Consider the following 21,835-nt stretch of genomic DNA (forward strand, 5'->3'; position numbering starts at 1 on the left):
TGGAAAAGTTATACCCATTGTCTCCACAGTTAGTTAAAGCCACTCTAATCTGCAAACATGATTAAAGGTTGCCAGGCAATTTGATTCATTATCCAGGAAAAGTTTAAACCTCTCCAACTTGAAGTCTAGGAGGTATACATATACCCAGGACAAAGACGGAATTTATTTTTTATTTTTTATTTTTGGCCAGTTGTGGGCATGAACTCAGGGCCTGGGTGATGTCCCTAAGCCTCTTTGTGTTAAGGCTAGTGCTCTACCACTTGAGCCACAGTACTGCTTTTGGCTTTTCTGAGTAGTTTATTGGAGATGAGTCTCACAGGGACTTTTCTGCTTAGGCTGGCTTTGAACTACAATCCTCTACTCTCAATCTGCTGAATAGCTAAGATTAAAGGAGTGAGCCACTGGCATGGAGCAAGGCCAGCCATTTGAACCTCTCAGCTCCCACTTCCTGCATCAGACTGGAATTGCTCTTCTTTCCCCTTCCTTCCTTCCTTCCTTCCTTCCTTTCTTTCTTTCTTTCTTTCTTTCTTTCGTTTAGCTTGAACTTGGGGCCTGGGCACTGTCCCTGAGCTCTTTTTTTTTTTTTTTTGTCGGTAATGGGCTTGAACTCTGGGCCTGGGCGCTGTCCCTCAGCTCTTCAGCTCAAGGCGAGCGCTCTACCACTTGAGCTACAGCGCCACTTCCGGTTTTCTGGTGGTTTATTGGAGATAGGAGTCTCACGGTCTCTCCTGCCCGGGCTGGCTTTGAACCGCGATCCTCAGATCTCAGCCTCCTGAGTAGCTAGGATTACAGGCGTGAGCCACCAGCGCCCGGCTTCCCTGAGCTCTTTTTCTCAAGGCTAGTCTAGCTTTACCACTTTGAGCCACAGCACCACTTCCAGTTTTGGAGATGAGTTTCACAGACTTTCCTTCCTGGGCTGGATTCAAACTGTGATCCTCATATCTCAGCCTCCTGAGTAGCTAGGATTACAGGCATGAGCAACCAGCACCCAGCTCTTCTTTCTTTCTTTTTTTGCTTTTGTTTTGTTGTTGTTGTTGTTTTTTGGGTCTGGTCGTGGGGCCTGAACTCTGGGCCTGGGCGCTGTCCCTCAGCTCTTCAGCTCAAGGTTAGCACTCTACCACTTAAGCCACAGCACCACTTCTGGCTTTTTTTCTTTTTGCTTATGTGGTGCTGAGGAATTGAACCCAGGGCCTCATGCATGCAAGGCAAGTGCTCTACCACTGAGCCACCTTCCCAGCCCTTCTTTCTCTTTCTATTCATCCCTATTTTTTCATGATTGACTTGCTAAATAAATCTTAATTTGCAGTCCACCTTGCAACTTTCCTGTTTTGTAAAACCCCTTCAGATGCTTTGTGTTGTGGAGTTGGAGGTGTTAGATAGAGAGAATATTGGGAGCTGACTTGAGGATCCCTCTTTGCTTTTATCAGGGTTTGTCATTGTCCCTTTCTCATCTCTGGTGACATATCCCCTACCCTATAAACTTCCTTTGTGTCCATTTTTAGACCACCCCTACCTGGTCTCATGTGGGTATTTTCCATAGATGATTTTTTAAAAAATCTGATGGGATGTTATGTCTGCCTTTCTTTATCTCAGTATAATTTTTGTTTTGAGGGGATAGCATGCACCAGTAGTGTATCACCTCTTACTGTTAAGCAGTATTTCATTCATCAGTAGGTGGATGGACATTTGGGTGGTTTCTAATTTTAGGGCTGCTGTGAATAATGATACTCTAGATATTTAGGCACAGGGCTTTTGTAGGTACTTTTTTTCATTTATTGTGGGCAGATTCCCCAAAATGGAATAAGGGTGAGTAAGTACCTTTGTTTATTTCTTGCTGGTAACCAAAACCAGGGCTTTGCACATGCCAGGCAAGTGTTCAATCACTGAGCTACATTCCTAGCCCAATATTTATCTGCTTTAGTAGCTTTAGACTGTATTGCAATGTGACTACACAGTTGTTTTTGTTTTTGTTTTTGTTCTTTTGTCATGGGGTTGGAACTCTGGGCCTGGGCACTGTTCCTCAGCTCTTCAGCTCAAGGCAAGTGCTCTACCACTTGGGCCACAGCATCACTTCCAGTTTTCCACAGACTTTCCTTTCCTGCCTGGTCTGGATTTGAACTGTGGTCCTCAGATCTCAGCCTCCTGAGTAACTAGGATAACTGGCATGAGCCACTGGTGCCCTACTGACTACACAGTTTTGCATTCCCACCCAAACAAATGGAATGACTGATAACTTCCTTGCACTGAGGATGGAGGGCCTTGAACACTGTCCATGGGCATGGTCCAGAGCAAGCGGTATCAGTTGCTCTGGGTGGGGTCTCACCATGCTAACAGTCATAAGAAATTTTATCCAACAGCATGATTCACTTAGATCTCTGTAAATACATTTGCAGTCAGCTCCTACTGGTAGGACCACCAGATATAGAGCTGTCAAGGAAAAACAAATTTTTTTTGTAAGTGGTTTTATACAAATGAATCTATAAACAGTTCCTTTGACCGAATCTTGTACTGGGTGACCTGCTAAATTTCTACCCTACCCTAATCTTTGAGGACAGGATGTCTGTGGGACTGAAGTTCCTCTTCAGGTGGGCTAGTGGAAACTGATTGGATCTAAGAAGGCTGTAACAGTAACCAGCAGACAACTGCCAACTTCATTATAATACCATTTACATGCTTAATGATCCCCCCCCCCATGACAGCTGACAATTACCATAGTGATGACTGGAAAGAACCATAAAAGGAGTGAAAAGAGGTGTTTGAATTGCCCTGCCCATTCTCACAGAAGACATGAATATTCCTTCCCTTTATTAGCCTGTCTCCTCTTTTCATTTCTTTTACAACTTCCCCACTCCTACAAGCTAAGAAGTTGATTTTGGAATTTTTATCTCTTTTTTCTATTCTTGGCCAAGTTTCCTTCTCTGCTTAATTGGCATTTGCCATTTGGTTCCACAATTCCTAGAGATAAAAAAGGACTTAATTTGGGGATCAAAAATTGGAAACAGTTGAAGGAAGCTTGTAGTCTTCAGCCTTTCTGATTCCTCTTTTTTTTGCCAGTACTGGGGCTTACTCAGGGCCTGGGCTCTGCCCCTGAGCCCCTCTGTACTCAAGGATAGTGCTTTACTACTTGAACCACAGTGCCACTTCCAGCATTTTTTTCTGTTTATGTGGTACTGAGGAATCGAACCCAGGGCTTCATGCATGCTAGGCAAGCACTCTACCATTAAGCCACATTCTCAGTCTCTGATTTCTGCTTCTTAATCTGAGCTACTTCTCCCTTTCAAGAGTCCTTACCTCCAATATTTTCCTGCACAGAATGATTTTTCTGCATGTGTCCACAGGCCCTCAAGGGCCTTTTCATTCCCCTTCCTATCTTTGCTCCCTTTAGTGGAGCAAATCTGTGGATGTTAGACAAGTGCTATACCATTCACACACACACACACACACACACACACACATACACACACACACACACACACACACACACACACACACACACACACTCCAGTTTAGTGCTTTTCCATCAATGTGTGGTCCCTATTAAACCCCTCCAGTCCGGATGTGCTTATACATGGATTATTTCCTACCCTTCTTTCCTTTTATTTTATATGGCCTTATTGAAGTCTGAACTCAGGGCTCTCTTGACTTGCTTGCTCAAGGCTAGTGTTCCACCATCTGAGCCATACCTCCAGCATGGGTTTTTGCTGGTTAACTGGAGAAGGAAGTCTTTCAAAGTTTTCTACTCAGAGTAGCTTCAAACCTCAACCTTATAGATCTCAGCTTCTTGAGTAGCTAGGATTACACGTGAGAGCCTCTGACTCACATTTCTTTTTTTTTTTTTTCTTCTGCAACTCCCCTGTGATTTGAGTACCTGTTCTATTTCCCATTACTCTACATTTTTGCTTTGTTTTCTGGGATTTGTCAACTTTGTAATCCACTCTTTGTCAAATTAATAGACTTTTTATTCTCCTAACATCTATTTGTTTCCCTCCTTCCTCCCTTTCCATTTGTTGTTGTTGTTGTTGTTGTTGGTCCTGGGGCTTGAAATCTGGGCTTGGGTGCTGTCTCTGAGCTCTTCAGCTCAAGAGCCACAGCACCACTTCTGATTTTCTAGTGGTTAATTGGAGATAAGAGTCTCAGAGACTTTCCTGCCTGGGCTGGCTTTGAACCTGTGACCTTCAGATCTCAGCCTCCTGAATATCTAGGATTATAGGCGTGAGCCACAGGCGCCTGGCCCTCTCCATTGTTATATGTGAACTTCTTCCAGAGAAACAGAAACCACACTTTGAGAGGTCAAATTGGGATTCTTTCTAAGAATATATATATATATATATATATATATATATATATATATATATATACACATATGTATATATATGGGTGTATATGTATATATATATACATATATATATATATATATATGGGTGTGTGTATATATATATGGGTGTGTGTATATATATATGGGTGTGTGTGTATATATATAATATATATTATATATATAATTTTTTCCTTGTGCCCCTTCGTGGGCTTGAATTTAGGGCCTACATGATGTTCTTGAGCTTTTGTGCTCAAGGCTACTGATCTACCACTTGAGACACAGATCTGATACAACTCTACTTCCAGCTTTTTGCTAGTTAATTAGAGATAAAAGTCTCATGGACTTTCTTGCCTGGGCTGGCTTTACACTGTTATTCTCAGACCTCAGCCTCTTGAGGTGCTAGAATTACAGGTGGGAGGGCTGGGAAGGTGGCTCAGTGGTAGAGCGCTTGCCTTGCAAGCCTGAGGCCTTGGGTTCGATTCCTCAGCACCATATAAACAAAAAGAAAAAAAGCCGGAAGTGGTGCTGTGGCTCAAGTGGTAGAGCGCTAGCCTTGAGCTGAAGAGCTGAGGGACAGCGCCCAGGCCCAGAGTTCAGGCCCCACAACCGGACCCAAAAAAAAAAAAAAAAATAGAATTATAGGTGGGAGCCACTGGCGCTGGCTCTTTGAGGATATTCTCTTTTTTAAAAAATTAATTTACTTTATTATAGAGGTGATGTACAGAAGGATTACAATTACACGAGTCAGGTAATGAGTATATTTCCTTTAGTATAGTGTCTTCTGTTTCCGCACTGTCTCCCACAAGTTGTATAGCTCACTTTCATTAATGTCCAGTGAGCTCCATTGCTGTACTTTTTCACCCTTTCTGCCTCGAATTCTGGACCCTCCTCCCCTTACCAAAGATATATACATGAATATGCAATACATATGGTAAAGAGACAGAATCATCAAAAACTCAAAATTAAAAATAAGTCTTTTCCCATATCTTGGAGTTTGTTTTAGTATGTATATTATTTTATATAAATACTAAGAGGCATATAGGCATAATGCCTTTGTGTTTCTATCCTAACAGTATCCTCTTTTTGTCTCACTGTGTGTGTGTATGTGAGTGTGTACATGTATGTATGTATACAGAATCCTGTATAATTTGTCATATTCCAGTGTATTTTACATCTAATTTCCACATATCAGAGAGAACATGCACTGTTTGTCTCTCTAAGCTTGGATTATCTCACTTAACTTGATTTGTTCTAGTTCCATCCATTTCCTTGCAAATCACATTGTTTTATTCTTTCTAATGGCAGTGTAAAATTCCAATGTGTATAAGTACTACATTTTTTGGATCCACTCAGTTGTGGGCCAGCTGTGGTATTTCCATATCTTGGCTATTGTGAATAGTGAGACAATGAATATGGATGTTCAGGTGTCTTTGTCATATCTTGGCTCATGACATTCAGGGTCGATGCCCAGGAGTGATATAAATGAGTTGTAGGGAAAGTCAATATTTAGTTTTTTGATTTTTTGTTTTGATTTTTTTATTTTTGGTCCGTTGTAGGGCTTGAACTCTGGGCTTGGGCATTGTCCCTGTGCTCTTCAGCTCAAGGCTAGTGCTCTAACACTGAGCCACCTTCACAGCCCCTGAAAGCCACAGCACCACTTCCGGTTTTCTAGTAGTTTATTGGAGATAAGAGTCTCATGGACTTTCCTGCCGGGGCTGGCTTTGAACCTCGATCCTCAGATCTCAGCCTCCTGAGTAGCTAGGATTACAGGCGTGAGCCACCGGCGCCCGGCTAATGTTTAGTTTTTAAAGGAATCTCTAGACTGCTGTCCAGAGTGGTTGTACTAGTTTACATTCCCACCAACAGTGCAGTAGGGTCCCCTTTTCCCTCACATGCCTGCCAACATTTCTTGTTTGAATTCACAATGTTGGCCAATGTTACTGTGGTGAGATGGTTTCTCAGAGCTGTTTTGATTTGCATTTCCTTTATGGCCAGGGATGATGAGTATTTCCTCATGTGTTTCTTGTCATTCTTAGCTCTTCTTCTGAGAAGTTCTCCTTAGCTTCCTTGCCCATTTAGTGATTGGTTTATTAGGGATATTGGCCTTTGTCTGATATATTGCTGGTAAAGATCTTTGTTGGCTGTTATTCTAATTTACTAACTATGTCCTTAGTTGTGGGAGTGGGGGGAGGTTTGAGCCGTGGGCCTGAATGCTGTCCCTCAACTCTTCAGCTCAAGACAAGTGCTCTACAAATCGAGCCACAGCACCACTTCTGATTTTCTGATGGTTAATTGTAGATAGGAGTCTCATGGAGTTTCCACCCAAGCTGGCTTCGAACCACAATCCTCAGATCGCAGCCTCCTGAGTATCTAGGATTACAATCTTGAGCCACTGGCATCTGGCTTGAAGAAATCTTTTATTTTGATGTAGTCTTATTTGTCAAGTCTCTCTCCTATCTGTTGTGTTCCTGTGACTCAAGAAGTTCCTACCTCTACCATAAGTTCTAATGTTTCTCTTACTCTCTCTTGCAGTAGTTTCAAAGTTTCAGGTCTAATGTTGACATCTTTAATCTACTTTGAATTAATATTAGTGCATAGTGACAAGAAGGGATCCACTTTTAGTTTTCTGCATATGGATGCCCAATTTTTCCAACACCAATTATTGAAGAGGCTAATTTTTTCCACTGTATATCTTTGTCTCCCTTATCAAATATCAGATAACATGAAGTGTATGGTTTTATTTCTGGGACTTCTAATCTATTCCATTGATCTTCAGGTCTATTTCTGTGCCAATACTAAGCTGTTTTTGTTATTATGACTCTGTAGTAGAGTTTGAAGTCTGGTATTATGATAACACCCACACTGCTTTTTTTTTTTTTGCCTAGAATTGCTTTAACTATTCTAGGTCTTTTGTTGTTGCATATGAATTTTTAGATTGTTTTCTCTATCATGGTAAAGAATGTCATTGGGATTTTGATAGAGATTGCATTGAATTTGTATACCATTTTTGGCAGTATGGCCATTTCAACGATATTGCTAGCCCAGGCAGAAAAGTCTGTGAGACTCTAATCACCAATTAACCACCAGAACACCAGAAGTGGCATTGTGGCTCAAAGTAGTAGAGTGCTTAAGAAGAAGAGCTCAGGTACAGTGGTCAGGCCCTGAGTTCAAGCCTCACTACTGACAAAAAAGGGACCTGGTACATGTCTTTTAAAAAATTTTTATTGTTATCATAAAGGTGATATCCAGTGGGGTTACAGTTACATGCTGTTACATATTTTTAAGACATATTTTATTATTTGCGGGATTTTGGGGGGGGGTTAGAGTCCTAGTTTCCTGGATTAGGATGCTTTTCTGGTGGTTGTGAAGGGGAGATGCAGCTAGGATCTGTGTTACAGTGCTATGTCACAGGGCTTTTCTGTGCTCCAGGAAAACACTGCTTCTGAAGGTATGCAAGGGTTTCCTCTTGCCAGCCTCCCAGAGCTTGATCATCTTGCAGCCTCCAGATCTGGTCAGAAGGTACACAGGGTGTTTTACTCTGCACTTGAATGTTTCCATGCACTGAGTTTCCAGTGTGAGATTGCAGCAGCAGCCTTGCTTAAATGGGAATCAAAGGAATCAAACTGTGTGGGACAGTGGTCAGTGTGTGACAAGCCTCCTGGAGACTCAAAAACTCTCTCAGGTTGGAAAACTATGGCTGGTTGCTTGCCATAGGAACATAAAAGGTTGTCATTCTTGTAGCACACTAGCCTTGAACTGAAGAGTGCAGGGACAGTACTCAGGCCCAGAATTCAAGCCCCACGCCAGACCAAAAAAAAAAAAAACTATACAAAAGGTTGTCATTCTTAAGGTTAGAAAGGCCGCTGGGCAGTCAGCTGTTTACTGTCTGATGCTATGGGGCAGCTGTTACTGACTCTTCATATGAAAGGGATAATATGCATTACATGTACATAGCATACCAACAGAGGTGTTATACATGCACTAATACATAATTATGAATGAATTGTAATACATAAAACCTCTATGTGGAAGTAGGAATATATAAATAAGAGGCATATAAATATTATATGTACTACAAGGCATATATGATCATAACATGTATCCATATGAAAGATATGAAAGATAGATATTATACTAGTAGGTTTCATGCATATATTAGTATCCATAAGTATGTATCAATCCTAAAACATACATGAAAGAATAATATATGAAAAATAAAGGGAAAGAAAGAAATATATATGAAATAAAAAGAAAATGTGATTTATATATACAAATATAGGTTACTTAGGTTATTAGTTTTTATAATTTGGCACAAATAATGCCCACATGAAGAGAAATATAATATATAACTACTATGACTAAATAAGTTTGAGATATGAATTATTATATATAATTATAGATCAATCATAACAAATCCATACAGAAGAGAAATTATGGAAGAATGAATACACCTTGAATATTGTATTAATATAGGCATGAATATTTATAGTATATATATACTTATATAATATACTTATTAGTATATAAACTACCGGTTGAATTGGAACATACAAATTATTTAGCCTGAGTAATCATTTTTCTCTTGATAATTTAGTTACTAAGGTGGGTTTTAATTGTGAAAATACCATACAAAGGGGTTACAATTACATGGGCAAGGTAATGAGTACATTTCTTATCAAGCATTGTTGCCTCCTCCTTTGTTTCACTTCCCATCCCTTCCCATCTCCCACCCACTCCCCCCACCTCCACCCCCCACCCCCTGTATTTTGTTTTTGAGGTAAGGTCCCATCTCATTTCAGGAGTAAGGTCTAGGCTGACTTGGACTTCACTCCTGCCTCTGCCTTCTAAGTGCTGGGAATACAGTTTTGTACCACTACACCTGGATATCTCAGTTATTTTTTTTAATGGTAATGGAAAACTGATTAAGACAACAATAATCAAGAATGACAGACTTTTTCCCTTTGTGATTGAGTATACTGAGAAATAATTCAGTGGCTACAAAGCAGGAGCTATATGTAATACTGTGTTTTGGGTTGGCATTGACATATTAGAAATACCCAAAGAGCCCAATAATAGGGGAAGAATGACAATGTCTCTACTCCATGACATATCACCAGCCATTGTATATAGATAACACATTTTTTTATTAATTTTTTTTTGTTGGTCATGGGGCTTGAACTCTGCGCATAGGCGCTGTCCCTCAGCACTTCAGCTCAAGGCTAGAGCTCTACCACTTGAGCCACAGCACCACTTCCAAATGACACATTTTTTGGAATCCACTCACCTAGTGTAGGGCATTTGCACTGTTTCCATACCCTGGATATTGTGAATAGTGCAGCAATATACAAATGGATGTGCAAATGTCTTTATAATATCTTGGCTTGTGATGTTCTTGGTAGGTCCCAACGGACATAATCATAATGTCTTTTGAGTTCCTAACATGGCCACAGACAAATTTCTCTGCCAGTGTGTCTACTCATGATGTAGGCTCTGCTCTTCACAGCCAGCTCTGTGCCTCAGCTTGATCCAGTACCCGAATGACTTCTAGCTTCTTATGGGTTTGGTCAATGGGAAGCACTGACAGGTAATCAGAGAGTGGGAAAAGAGAGGGCTGGATTTTTTTTTTTCCTGCTGTCTCTTTTCTGCCAGTGATTAGTTCTCTAAACTACAACTCATTTTGACAGCTTCTTTTCTGAAATTCTACTGGTTCAAGAGTGACTCAGTTTCTTTCCGTTCTTTCAGCCCTAAAGCCATAAATGGCTTTCATATCTTATGAATTCTTTGTCTATCAACTGTCCTTTCAGGTGACTTGAGCCTGTCTCTATGAGATATACAGGAGGGGACTCATTTCTTACCTGGGCCTTCAAGGATCTTTCAATTTCTTCTTCCTACCTAAGGGCGAGATGCTACACTTTGAACACAAAACTTACATTCTGCACTATCTCTCTTTCCTGTTTGTTAATATCTCTCCTCTATTTTGCTCTCGTAGTCTAAACAGATTCTAGCTCTTCTGTCATCTTCTGTGTGCTCTGCTGAATGTGCACGTATGGTATGCTATCTTACCTTCCATTTCATTCCTTCTCTTGTAAAATATGGTCTTTTCACTCACTTTTTTTTTTTGCTTCTTTAAAATAAGTTTTTTTTTATTGTCAAACTACTGTACAGAGGGGTTACAGTTACATGAGCAATGTAATGACTACATTTCCTATCAAGCATTGTTGCCTTCTCCTTTGTTTTTCCCCTACCATCCCTTCCCTCCCACCTCCACAACTATCCCCCCCCCCCAACCCTGTACCCTCCCCAGCCTAAATTGTAGTTCGTTTTTCAACATAGTGTCTTTTACATCTCATTGTTATAATGGGTCAACCTGTATCCCTATTTAAGCATTTTGTTTTTTCTCTTCCCCTCCCCAAATTAGACCAACATCAAATACAGTGAAAATAGGGGAGGAACATACAAAGCAACAAAAAATCACATGGTACATTATAGATATGTTAGAAACAATAGCAAGAAAGAAAAAAAACCCACTTGTGTCCCTACGTTGGGGTTCATTTCGCTTAACATCATCTAATCTGGTCACATGTACATAGCTTTTGACCTTTACTGCTGTCCCAGATAAATACTAGTTATTTTTCACTCACTTTTTGTCTCTCTTTCAGTTGCTATCATTCTCTTTGCTAAGATCTGCAGTGATGTGCACCATCACCTATTGAGAGGTCTCAATAGCCACTTTATACAGCCTCCTTAAATTGGAGTGAGGCATGGTCATAAACATGGCTTTGAAGATGTTTTAAAATAATATGTCTTGCCGGGCGCTGGTGGCTCACGCCTGTAATCCTAGCTACTCAGGAGGCTGAGATCTGAGGATCGTGGTTCAAAGCCAGCCCGGGCAGGAGAGACCGTGAGACTCCTATCTCCAATAAACCACCAGAAAACCGGAAGTGGCGCTGTAGCTCAAGTGGTAGAGCACTCCCCTTGAGCTGAAGAGCTGAGGGACAGCGCCCAGGCCCAGAGTTCAAGTCCCATGACCAAAAAAAAAATAAATAAATAAAAATAAAATAAAATAAAATAATATGTCTTTTGCATCTAGTTCCAGCCTGCTAATCCAAGAGGTTGTCCCAGGGATTTAGATCCCAACTAATCTACCTTTTTAGAGCAAATTATCCTTTTTGTTCCTAACTCAGTGTGGTCTTGGCACAATGTTTTCTTTTGTGCAAAATGGAATATAAACTCTTCATGTATACCTGCTATGCTTTGCTGCTATGGCATTTGCTGGAATTACTTATCCATCAAGTTATGATGGGTCATGACTGCTAACCACCACTATCTCTTCATACTCATTCTTCCATGCAATTTACTAAACTGGGTTTCCATATTTATTCTGTAAAATCTGACGTTTTTTTTTTAGTTGTTCTAGGGTTTGAACTCAGAGTCTGAGTGCTACCCTGAGCTTTTGTGCTCAAGGATAGCACTCTACCACTTGAGCCACAGCTCCACTTCAGGCTTTTTGGTGGTTAATTGGAGATAAAAGTCTCATGGACTTTCCTGCCTGTGTTGACTTCAAACCACAATTCTCAGATCTCATTCTCCTGAACAGCTGGGATTGCAGTTATGAGCCACTGGCAAACAGCTTGCCTCTGACATTATTTGAATTATATTGAATTATTTGGTTGGGGCTGGGCTGGGGGAGCTGGGGAGAGTCCTCACTCTGTAGTTTAGGCTGGGATTCAATTAAGATCCTCTTTGCCTCTGCTTCCTGAGCATGGGGATAGGCATAAACCACCATACCTGGCATCTTGACTTTTTTTTTTCTCATCTGCCATCTGGCAAATTTAGCATTTTCAGGTTTCAACCAGTCTGTCATCAGCACAGGACACGTCTATGTGAAAAAAAAAAAATCCACCAGCCAGGCACCAGTGGCTCACGCCTGTAATCCTAGCTACTCAGGAGGCTGAGATCTGAGGATCACGGTTCAAAGCCAGCCCCGGCAGAAAAGTCCGTGAGACTCTTATCTCCAATGAACCACTAGAAAAAAAGAAACAGAAGTGGCCCTGTGGCTCAAGTGGTAGAGCTCTAGCCTTGAGCTGAAGAGCGCAGGGATAGTGCCCAAGCCCAGAGTTCAAGCCCCATGACTGACAAAAATAAAAATAAAAATAAAATAAATAAAATTAAAATATCCACCCTTCCCTCTCACCTGCCTGCTCAGCACACTCTGATGGATAGGATGCTTCCACCCCTCAGCCTGATCATACAGGGAAGAAATGTGGGCATTGTTCTGCACTCTTTTCAGAAACTGATGCTGGATGTTGTTGTTATTAGATTCTGTTGACTAGGTCTAGGGTGTGAAAAATTCTTGGTCTTGTTTGAGAAAGAATTCAAGAAGAGACATGAAGGAGATACAACCGGGAGTAGGTTTTGATGCAAAACAAAGCCAAAATGCATTATCTAGACGGGAATTTGGGAAGGCTTAAGAACTGCCCTGAATGCCCCCCATAGATCTCAAGCTTGTAGACATAGGTTATCATTCCTGGAAAATTAGGTTATGTGCTGTTAACTGCTTGAGACTGAATACTATATTATTGACACTTTCCACATATAAACTGGAGGATTTCTTAGCTTTGGATGGTCAGACTAGGGCTATCATTTTCTATAGGGTTCAGGTTCAGTTACACCCTTTTGTGTGTCACAAGTCTTTCTGTTAACACAAGAAATCCAGGATACGATTTTATCAATATCTAAACATCTTTTTAGCCCTTAGGTTTCCTGGCCCCCTGCTTATCTCTTAGGGTCTTAGGGATAAGGAGACCTCTCTGTTAGCTCCTTCACAGGGGTTCAGAGTCAGAATACTTAAAAAAAATGTTGTTAGGGGGCTAGGAAGGTGGCTCAGTGGTAGAGCGCTTGCCTTGCATGCATGAGGCCCTGGGTTCGATTCCTCAGCACCACATAAGCAAAAAGAAAAAAAAGCCGGAAGTGGCACTGAGGCTCAAGTGGTAGAGCGCTAGCCTTGAGCTGAAGAGCTGAGGGACAGAACCCAGGCCCAGAGTTTAGGCCCCACGACCGGACCCAAAAAAAAAAAAATGTTGTTAGATCCTTTTAGTCTGTTTTGTATTACTAAGAACACAATCTCATGACCAGAAGAGTTATTATGGCTCATGGTTCTGGTCCAAGGTTCATGGGGCTGCATCTGGTGATGTCTCCTATTGGCAAAGTCCCAATGTAGCTCAGTAAGAGTGTGTGTGTGTGTGTGTGTGTGTGTGTGTGTGTGTGTGTGTGTCCCGTCTGGTCCCCTTCTTCTTATAAAGCCACTGAGATTCAATCAGATCATTCAACATCCATGGTCAGATTAAGTAGCTACTCTCTAAATAATACCTCATCAGGATTAGATTGCAACAGTTTTTTTTTTTTTTTTTTTTGGGTCCGGTCGTGGGGCCTGAACTCTGGGCCTGGGCGCTGTCCCTCAGCTCTTCAGCTCAAGGCTAGCGCTCTACCACTTGAGCCACAGCGCCACTTCTGGCTTTTTCTTTTTGCTTACGTGGTGCTGAGGAATCGAACCCAGGGCCTTGAGCATGCAAGGCAAGTGCTCTACCACTGAGCCACCTTCCCAGCCCCTAGATTGCAACAGTTTTAAGAGAGGACAGTCTATGTACAGACCATCACACACTCTATGAAAATTTCGTCTAAATTTACCGTTACCTAACATAGTAATCTTTCCTCTCATCCATTTCTAGGTGTTTCCAGTTGATAAACCAGAGACTTAGGCTTTGGGGAATAGGGCCTAAAATAACCCTGCACAACTCCCCAGAGAGAATAAAGATCTATCTTGTGAATGAGAGACTTGGCAGCTCTATTCTCTGCTGAGACACTGTTAGGCTTTTCTGCTTTTCTCCTATGTTTCAAAATGTTCATGCTGTCCTACAGATACATGTAGTTTTACTGCACTATTATGCTCTTGGAATATTAATCATAGTCTTTGGGTATATATCTTTTCATATGTAATAAATTTTGTACAGTTATTCACATTTTTAAAGCACTCCTTTCCCTCCATTCAGAAAAATAAAAGAACTCAAAAAAAAACTCAATAAGGTAAAAGAACTCAAAGTCTGCTGTGGGCTAAAGGGTTAACTCTGTTAGCTTTGGAATTTTCCTCCTTGAAGATAGCCACAGAGGTGTTCTCTATTCCTTTATAAAAGGAAAATCAAGGGCCAGGAGCTTAGGCTTTGAATGCACATTCAGTGTACATTCATAATAAAAGCTGAACCGAATGGCACATTCATGATGCGCCTTGATGCTTGATGTCGATGAAAGGGTGAATGAAAGTTTGGGGCCCCGCTGCTCACCTCCAAGAGGCTGGTCCTGTTCACTTTCAGACATGACCCGATCTTCTTGAATTTCCTTTTAAATCTACTTTCTCTCTCTGTCTCTGTGTCTGTCTCTCTGTGTCTGTCTCTCTGTCTCTCTCTTTCTTCTCTATCTCTATCCATAACAGCTGCCCTCTCCTGCTCCCCCCCCCCCCCCCGCCCCCAGCATCTTTGTGATGAAGCTGGGTGGATTTTTTTCCCTCTTTTTTTTTTTTTTCTTCCCACACTGCAGTTGGATAAAAGATCCCGCCCTTGATTGAAATGGAATCTTCCACTATTGAGCGAGCCTTTGTTGAATGAGTCATCGGCGCGGCTGCTCATTGGCTAAGGCCGCTGGAGCCCAGAGGGATTGCCTGGCAGCGGCTGCAAGGCCGGGCTTCATTCACAGAAACGCTGGCTCGCTAGCCCTTTCATTCACACAAACAGCATTTCATTCACATTTTTTTTTTTTTTTACAGTTTTTGTCTGCTTCTAATGAAGAGCACGGTTTGAGAATGACGGGGCTGTTTGGCTTCAGATTTGAGGGGCATTCTGATAACCATCAAAATTGCCTGTGGGGTGTGCATTTGTGGTTGCTATGCAAGCGAGGGGAAGGAAAAAAAAGTGAGTGTTGGGTGGCTGTTTGGCTAGGGCTGCAGCACTAGAGGAGAGGCCTTGGGGATGTGTTTCCTGGGTGGGGGATGGCGGGGCTTCTTTGCACTCCTGTCTCCTGGGAGCTGGCTTCGCTTGGGTGCCCCTCATGAGTGGCACTCATGAAACCCCCATTCCACCAAGCTCGATCTCATGTGTCACCCATGTTCAGTTCTGGATGTGAGGAGACTCGGGGTGACCTGATGATTGTGTGCTGGAGGTGAATTCATTTGTTTGCAGAGGGAATTACTGGGACACTTTGACAGCTCGTGTGTCACTCACTGTGTGGCAGGTTATTAATTGTGTAAGGCTGACTGGCAGACATCATGGAGGAAGGGCTAAGTGGGTCTCAAGAGTCTGGGAGCAGACCTTCTAGGGGCTGCCAAAGCCTTGTTCTAACTGGGAGGAAGAAGGCCTGCACATGCATGTCACTGCAAGGCCTGAGCCTGACTCCTGGAAAACAGAACAAAACAAAACAAAAGAACCCAAAGCATCTCTCTCCCTCCACTCCCCCCCCCCCCCCCCCCCGTAGATTTGACGTCCTCTTATTGAGTGGTTGCATTTTCTTCTTCTTGACTGCAGGGCTCTGAACAGCAGTGACGGAAGAAACACTGAAATGTATTGGTCGCATTTCTTAGTCATTTTTTCCCAGAGCTTAAACACATTCTGTTGGAAAGAAGCTTGAAAAGCTGCCTCTTCTTTGGAATGGATTTCTGGAGCCTGTTGCCACCTATCAAAGAAGCACTTTTCCTTTTTGGAAATGTATTTTTAACTTAACCCTGGCTGAGAAAGACCACTGTATTCCAGCAGGAAAGACCCTGTGACAGATGCACTGTGCAGAAGTTCATACGCAGATTTATTTTTTAGTTTTTTAAAAAATGTTTTTCCGGAAGAGCTGCATTGCCACAAAGACATTCGTCATGGCTGCTCTGTTGATCTAAGATGGAAAAGAAAAGCCCTGAACCTACCAATATCAAACTGGTATTTTATGTTCAAGTAGGGGTGACTATATCCTCTCCTTCTTTTGTCTTTTGCTTTTTTTTCAGTTTTTATTTTAAAATCTTGCTGCTTTCCGAATAAGAATTCATCAGGATCCACTGAAGACTTCTTCTTCAGAAGTGGGGGGAAAAAGGCTTCGTCACATTTTAATGCTTCCCTGTCGGCTTTAGGGCTCACACAGATGAGCTGAAGAGAGAACAGAAAAGAAAAAAAAAAAAAAACAACAACAACCCTACCACGGAATAATTGGTTTGCAAAAAGTTCATCTGATCATTGGAAGGAACTGGATTTACCCTTTGGCACAGATACTGGATCGAGGGTAGGGGAGAGATGGGGGGGTGAAAAAAAAAAGGTTGGAAAGAAAATATCTGGGAAGGTAGGGGGGGAAAAAGGCATTTGAGAAGCGATTGGTTCCAGTTGCTGTCAACGAGTGGATGTCAGATTTCTTTCTCCCCCCCCCCTCTTTTTTCCTCCTCTTTCTTGATACAGGAAGTGATACGCAGTGCTCACCGAGCCTTTGTTGAGAAGGGTCTCCTCTCACAGTGAGTCATGCATTTTCCGTGAGAGCTGGGCGCTCTCCATCCGAGGCAACTATGACTTTGGCAAACCACACATCCAACCCCGAGCGGCGGTCTCCCGGGCGGGGGCTGCGCGGCTGTGGCTCTGCTGGCTTTTGATGGTTGGAGGGCTCGGTCCTCTTCACTCCTGCGCTCCCCCCCTCCCCTCCTCTGGAAGACTGTCCTAGGACCTCCCTGCTCCTTGTCCCGTGGAGGGAGGGGAGGGGGGGGGGGAACCGAGGCTCATCTGCTATGCGCGGCAGCCCGCGCCGGGGCCGGCGGCAGCAGCAGCAGCAGCAGCGCCGGGGCGGATGCGGCGAGCCCATAGAGGGGCATGCTTCCACGCACCAAGTACAACCGCTTCAGGAATGACTCGGTGACATCGGTCGATGACCTTCTCCACAGCTTGTCGGTAAGCGGTGGTGGCCGTGGCAGCAAGGTCTCCGCCGAGCGCACCACCCGGGCGGCGACCCCCTACCTGGTGTCCGGCGAGGGGCTGCGAAAGGCGTCCGACGATGGGCCCGGCAGCCTGGGCCACCTGCTTCACAAGGTGTCCCACCTGAAACTCTCCAGCTCGGGCCTCCGCGGCCTGTCGTCGGCCGGCCGGGAGCGGGCGGGAGCGCGGCTCTCGGGGAGCTGCAGCGCGCCCAGCCTGGCCGCCCGGGACAGCAGCGCGCCCCCGGCCTCCCGCGCCCCGGCTGTCAGCATGAGCACCGGCAGGAAGGGCCGGCCGGGCGACGAGCCACTGCCCAGGCCCCCTCGGGGGGTGCCACACTCCAGCGACCAGGTGCTGGGGCCCGGAGTCACCTATGTCGTCAAGGTGGGTACAGGGAGGGAGGGAGGGGGTGGAGGCGGGCGGGCCGACTTGGCAGAGAGGATCCTGGGGGGTGGGGGGTGGGATGGGGGACTCTCTGGGGACCGACCCCTTTCCTGAAGCCCCAGGGTGTGGGGAACACTCCCTGCCTCAGAAGTCACCGGAGAGGTGCACTCCTTAGCAATCAGATCAACTAGAAATGTGCTTTTCTAGAATCCATGGTGGAGGGGTGGGGGGACAGGGAAAGTGGCTTCACTGGACCTGCTTTCACCTGGGATCCACCCTTTTGGCATGCTTTTCCACCTGGCTTCATCAGAACCAGTGCCTCTTCTACCTGTAGGTGCCTATCCCTGGGTGCCTATCCCAAGGTCTGGCCTAGTTGATGTTTATGAAACACACTTGTGAAGCTGTGGGCAGTCCCCTCCGCCAGGACAGAAGCGCAGAGTGGCGGTGCCTGCTGCGCCTTCCCTGGTGGTAGGGTGGACAGGTTCTTTCTACCACAGCCCTTGGCAGGGCAACACCAAATCTGTCTTGCTTCCAAGCAGACAGATTGTACTTTCTGGTCCAGAAAAGTTATCTTTGATATGTTGTCTTTCATTCCTTAAGGCATGGTTTTGGTTTACAGCAGAGAGAAGAAAATTCGGGACTATTTTTTCCAGTAACTGTAGGCTTCCATTTAAATAGGCGCCAAGGGGCCTTAGCTTGGGCCAGGGAGCCACAGGGTACAAAAAAGTTTTACTTGCCGTGTAAAGAATTAGAAAATCATAATGTGCTTAGGAGAATGTCTCCCTTATTCAATCATACCATGATAGTTAAGGGGCAAATACTGACCACAGTTCAGTTAATCTGCCAAGCTCTTATTTCCTTTTGCCTATGCTTTCGGTAGCCAGACACAACCTTACAACTGGACACACTTCCAGGCAAAGCAGGGAACAATCTAGATGGCTTTATTTTACTCAGGACATGATTCTTTTATTGAAAAGATATGAGCCACAAACTCTACTCCACATGCATTAATTTCATTGAGAAACCTCTACTATATCTGTAAATAAGAGCTGCAGAGCCAATTCAAAAATTCAGCAGAATGCATCTTCAGGGAAAATGTAGTATCTTGGGAATTTTGGAATCAAATTACCAAAGTAACATTTCTTTGTGGGTTATCTTTAACTGCCGAAGAAGCACCTCTAAACAATGTGACCACTGGTGTTAAAAATAGAGCCTCACCCCCTCTTGAGTCTGCATTCTAATTTGACCTGCTTCCTCAGCTTCTGAATATGGATCATTGTATTTTGTCAAAAGGGATCAGCATAAGATATGCACATTTAGTTCAGTTTACCATAAAGAAAAATGAATATTCTTCTTGTATTGCTTATTTAAATTATTTATCAAGGAGCTAAAACAAAATCAAAACAAAAAGCCCTGACAACTTTGAGGTTAACTATTAATAGAGTATATTAATTACTTCCAGAGTTGTAGTATTACAATTGCTATTCCCCCCCCCCCCAACAAAAAAAGCCTACATTTGCAATAGACAAATAGATCTTGGCAAAGCTGTAAGTTACTTATATATGTCATGTAGATCATAGAGGGTAGCTTTCAAATTGAGAGACAGTTCTCAGAGCTTTGGTTTTGCTTTAAAATGAAGACAGGCATCTAGTTCTAAAGATCAGATGTGGCAAAACAATGACAAACATACTAAGTCTATTCTGTCTGATTTAGTGTCTATTCTGTCTGGTTTTGTGAATTAGCCTAGCACCAACAGTTGTTATTCCAAGATTCATGTCAGACTGGATGTGCTTGGAGTTCATATATATTCTGGGATCTCAATGACCCAGGGGGCCAGAGGGCATGATGAGTCTTCTATACTGTGGTTGATTCACCCCCTCAGTATCATGTGAACATAAACTCAGCCGTGGTCTCTGCTTTCCTGGAGAAGTTTGCAATCACGCAGAAAGGAAATAAGACACTGAAGGATAATTTCATTTCTTGTGTGCACCTTTGATTCAAATGATCACATGGCCCTCTGTTGGTGCACATGCAAACTCCTACCATATTGTTTAAAACCACAAACTTATTTTAAAGTCATGAAACTGGCATAAAACTTAATTTGGTGTTATTTACTGATTTTTGAGTAATTCATTTGGTATCCTTGAAGGATCCAACACATCCATCCCAGGGGACCACGCAGAGGTAGGCAGGCACAGGAGAAAGGTTATTACAAGGTTTATTGGAGGAGCCATATTTTCCCCAAGAGGGAGCACATGGCACCCTTCACCATCCAGATAGCAGGAGGGTCTGAAGGTCGGAAGTGAGGTAGATGGGAGCTCAGGTGGGTCTGGAAGGAGAGAGGGAGGGGCCAACCGTGTGGAGGGAACTCCAGGGATGGGAGGGGCTCAGGTCTGGGTGGAGCTGAGTACCAAAGGTGAGCATAATACTAACAATCCTTACTTTTGGTAGATAGACATGAGTAATCATATGACTGAATATCAATTATAAAATCTGAAGGCTTAGAGTTTGTGAAAAGACTTACTATTCTCTTTGATGTATTTTTCTTTTTGGTGGTCCTGGGGTTTGAACTCTAGGCCTTGTGTTTGATAGGCAGGTGCTCTACCACTTGAGCCATTCCTCTAGGGCCATGTCTCTTTATCTGGCCCCTGTTTACCACATAGTGAAAGACAGTTAGATAAAGGAGATTGATTACATGGCAGCCATGGAAAGACAGCACTTCAATGTATCTTTCAGCTGTCTTCAGTGGTCCAGACATTTGTCTTAGTTATAGGGAAAATTGAGGATAGGAGATGAAAAGGTATGCATAGTTAAAATAATCCCAAATCACAGGCATGTTCAGAGGTGGGCAGAGGTGGTGTCAGGTGACCTGATAGTCTATTGTTTCAATATTGCTCAGATGGGGTTCTAAAGACATTACCGCTTCACCACTGGAAGGGAACAGGAACAAGTTGCATGGCTGGTGGATTCCTGAGATCTTAGCTGTTCTTTTTAGGCCAGTTTCACCTTTTGCCACAAGATGATAAGAAGGCATTGCCTAACTGAAGGACAGTTTGTCTTTTTCTACAAGATACTTATTGGTGGTAAATCCAGTCTTTCCCAGAGCCCAAGGTGATTGTGAAGTGACTGCAGGAGAAAATGGCTCAAATCAATGGATACTGATGTAAAGTGGGAGTGGGGACGGAGTATCCAGCTCTTAGTTAACTCACAGACCCAGCATCTTTTAAGTTGCCTCTTATAGTAGTTGTACTCTTTTTTTTTTTCTAAATTGAAAAAGGCCCTAGATGTTTTCCAGCTTCCTTGAAAATTTGTATACAGAACAATCATATGAAAGTTTTTCCTCTTATAGAAATGCCGATGAATCACAAGTAATATTAGGGCATTGCACACAAGAATGATGATCCATACATCTTTAAATTTCATCTACTCACTGGAGAATGAATACTGAAATGTGTGTATGTGTTTGAAGGGGGAAGAGTATTGGTCATCTAGGAAGCAGAAAATCATGTTAGCAGCAGCTTATGGTATTAATTAATGAAGAATGGAAAATGTTTCTGAGCAACACTAGAATTCAAAGCTCAAAGCAAGTTTATTATTTACTTATTTTATTTTTATTGGTCATGGGCTTGTACTAGGGCCCTAGGTGCTGTCTCTGAGCTCTTTTGCTCAAGGCTAGTGGTCTACCATTTTGAGCCACAGCACCACCTCTGGTTTTCTGTTGGCTCATTGGAGATAAGAGACTCAGAGACATTCCTGCCCATGCTGATTTTGAACCCCAATCCTCATATCTCAGACTCCTGAGTAGCTAGGATTACAGGCGTGAGCCACAGGTGCTCAGCTCAAAGCAAGTTTAATTTGTCCTTCCTGCAACCCTCCATCTTTCTGTCAAATGCAGCAGAATATGCACCCAGGGAGTCCCGAGGTCTATCCTCACATCATCCAGGCCTCACTAAATATTCCAGACACTTAAAAACCAAACAAACTTGTGGTAACATAGAAAGACAAGAAAATATGCTTTGGATAGACAGGAAAGAAAAAGAAATCCAACATCAAAGAACAATGAATATTTTTGTTCAACTTCTTTTTAAAACTCAGTTTATATTTGAGCTTAACAGGGTAACCAAAATACAAATGGCTGTCAGTGATGGCATTGCCC

General features: G+C 43.1%; 1 protein-coding gene across 4 annotated transcripts in view; it reads left to right on the forward strand.

The window, feature by feature from the left end:
• Shc3 (SHC adaptor protein 3) overlaps window positions 1–21,835 on the forward strand; it is a 246,843-nt gene that overhangs the window by 68,058 nt on the left and 156,950 nt on the right. For 2 of the 4 annotated variants that reach the window (XM_070033346.1, XM_070033349.1), the window contains exons 1-2: window positions 15,081–15,276; window positions 15,886–17,679. In XM_070033346.1, coding sequence (XP_069889447.1) covers window positions 17,194–17,679 — 486 coding nt within the window. In that variant the 5' untranslated portion in view covers window positions 15,081–15,276; window positions 15,886–17,193. Of the gene's footprint in view, window positions 1–15,080; window positions 15,277–15,885; window positions 17,680–21,835 lie in introns of those variants that run through there. The other 2 variants (XM_070033348.1, XM_070033347.1) reach the window with 2 other exon arrangements.

Source organism: Dipodomys merriami, unplaced genomic scaffold (genome assembly GCF_024711535.1).
Source record: "Dipodomys merriami isolate MVZ:Mamm:240054 unplaced genomic scaffold, mDipMer1.0.p SCAF_22, whole genome shotgun sequence".
Lineage (NCBI taxonomy): Eukaryota > Metazoa > Chordata > Mammalia > Rodentia > Heteromyidae > Dipodomys > Dipodomys merriami.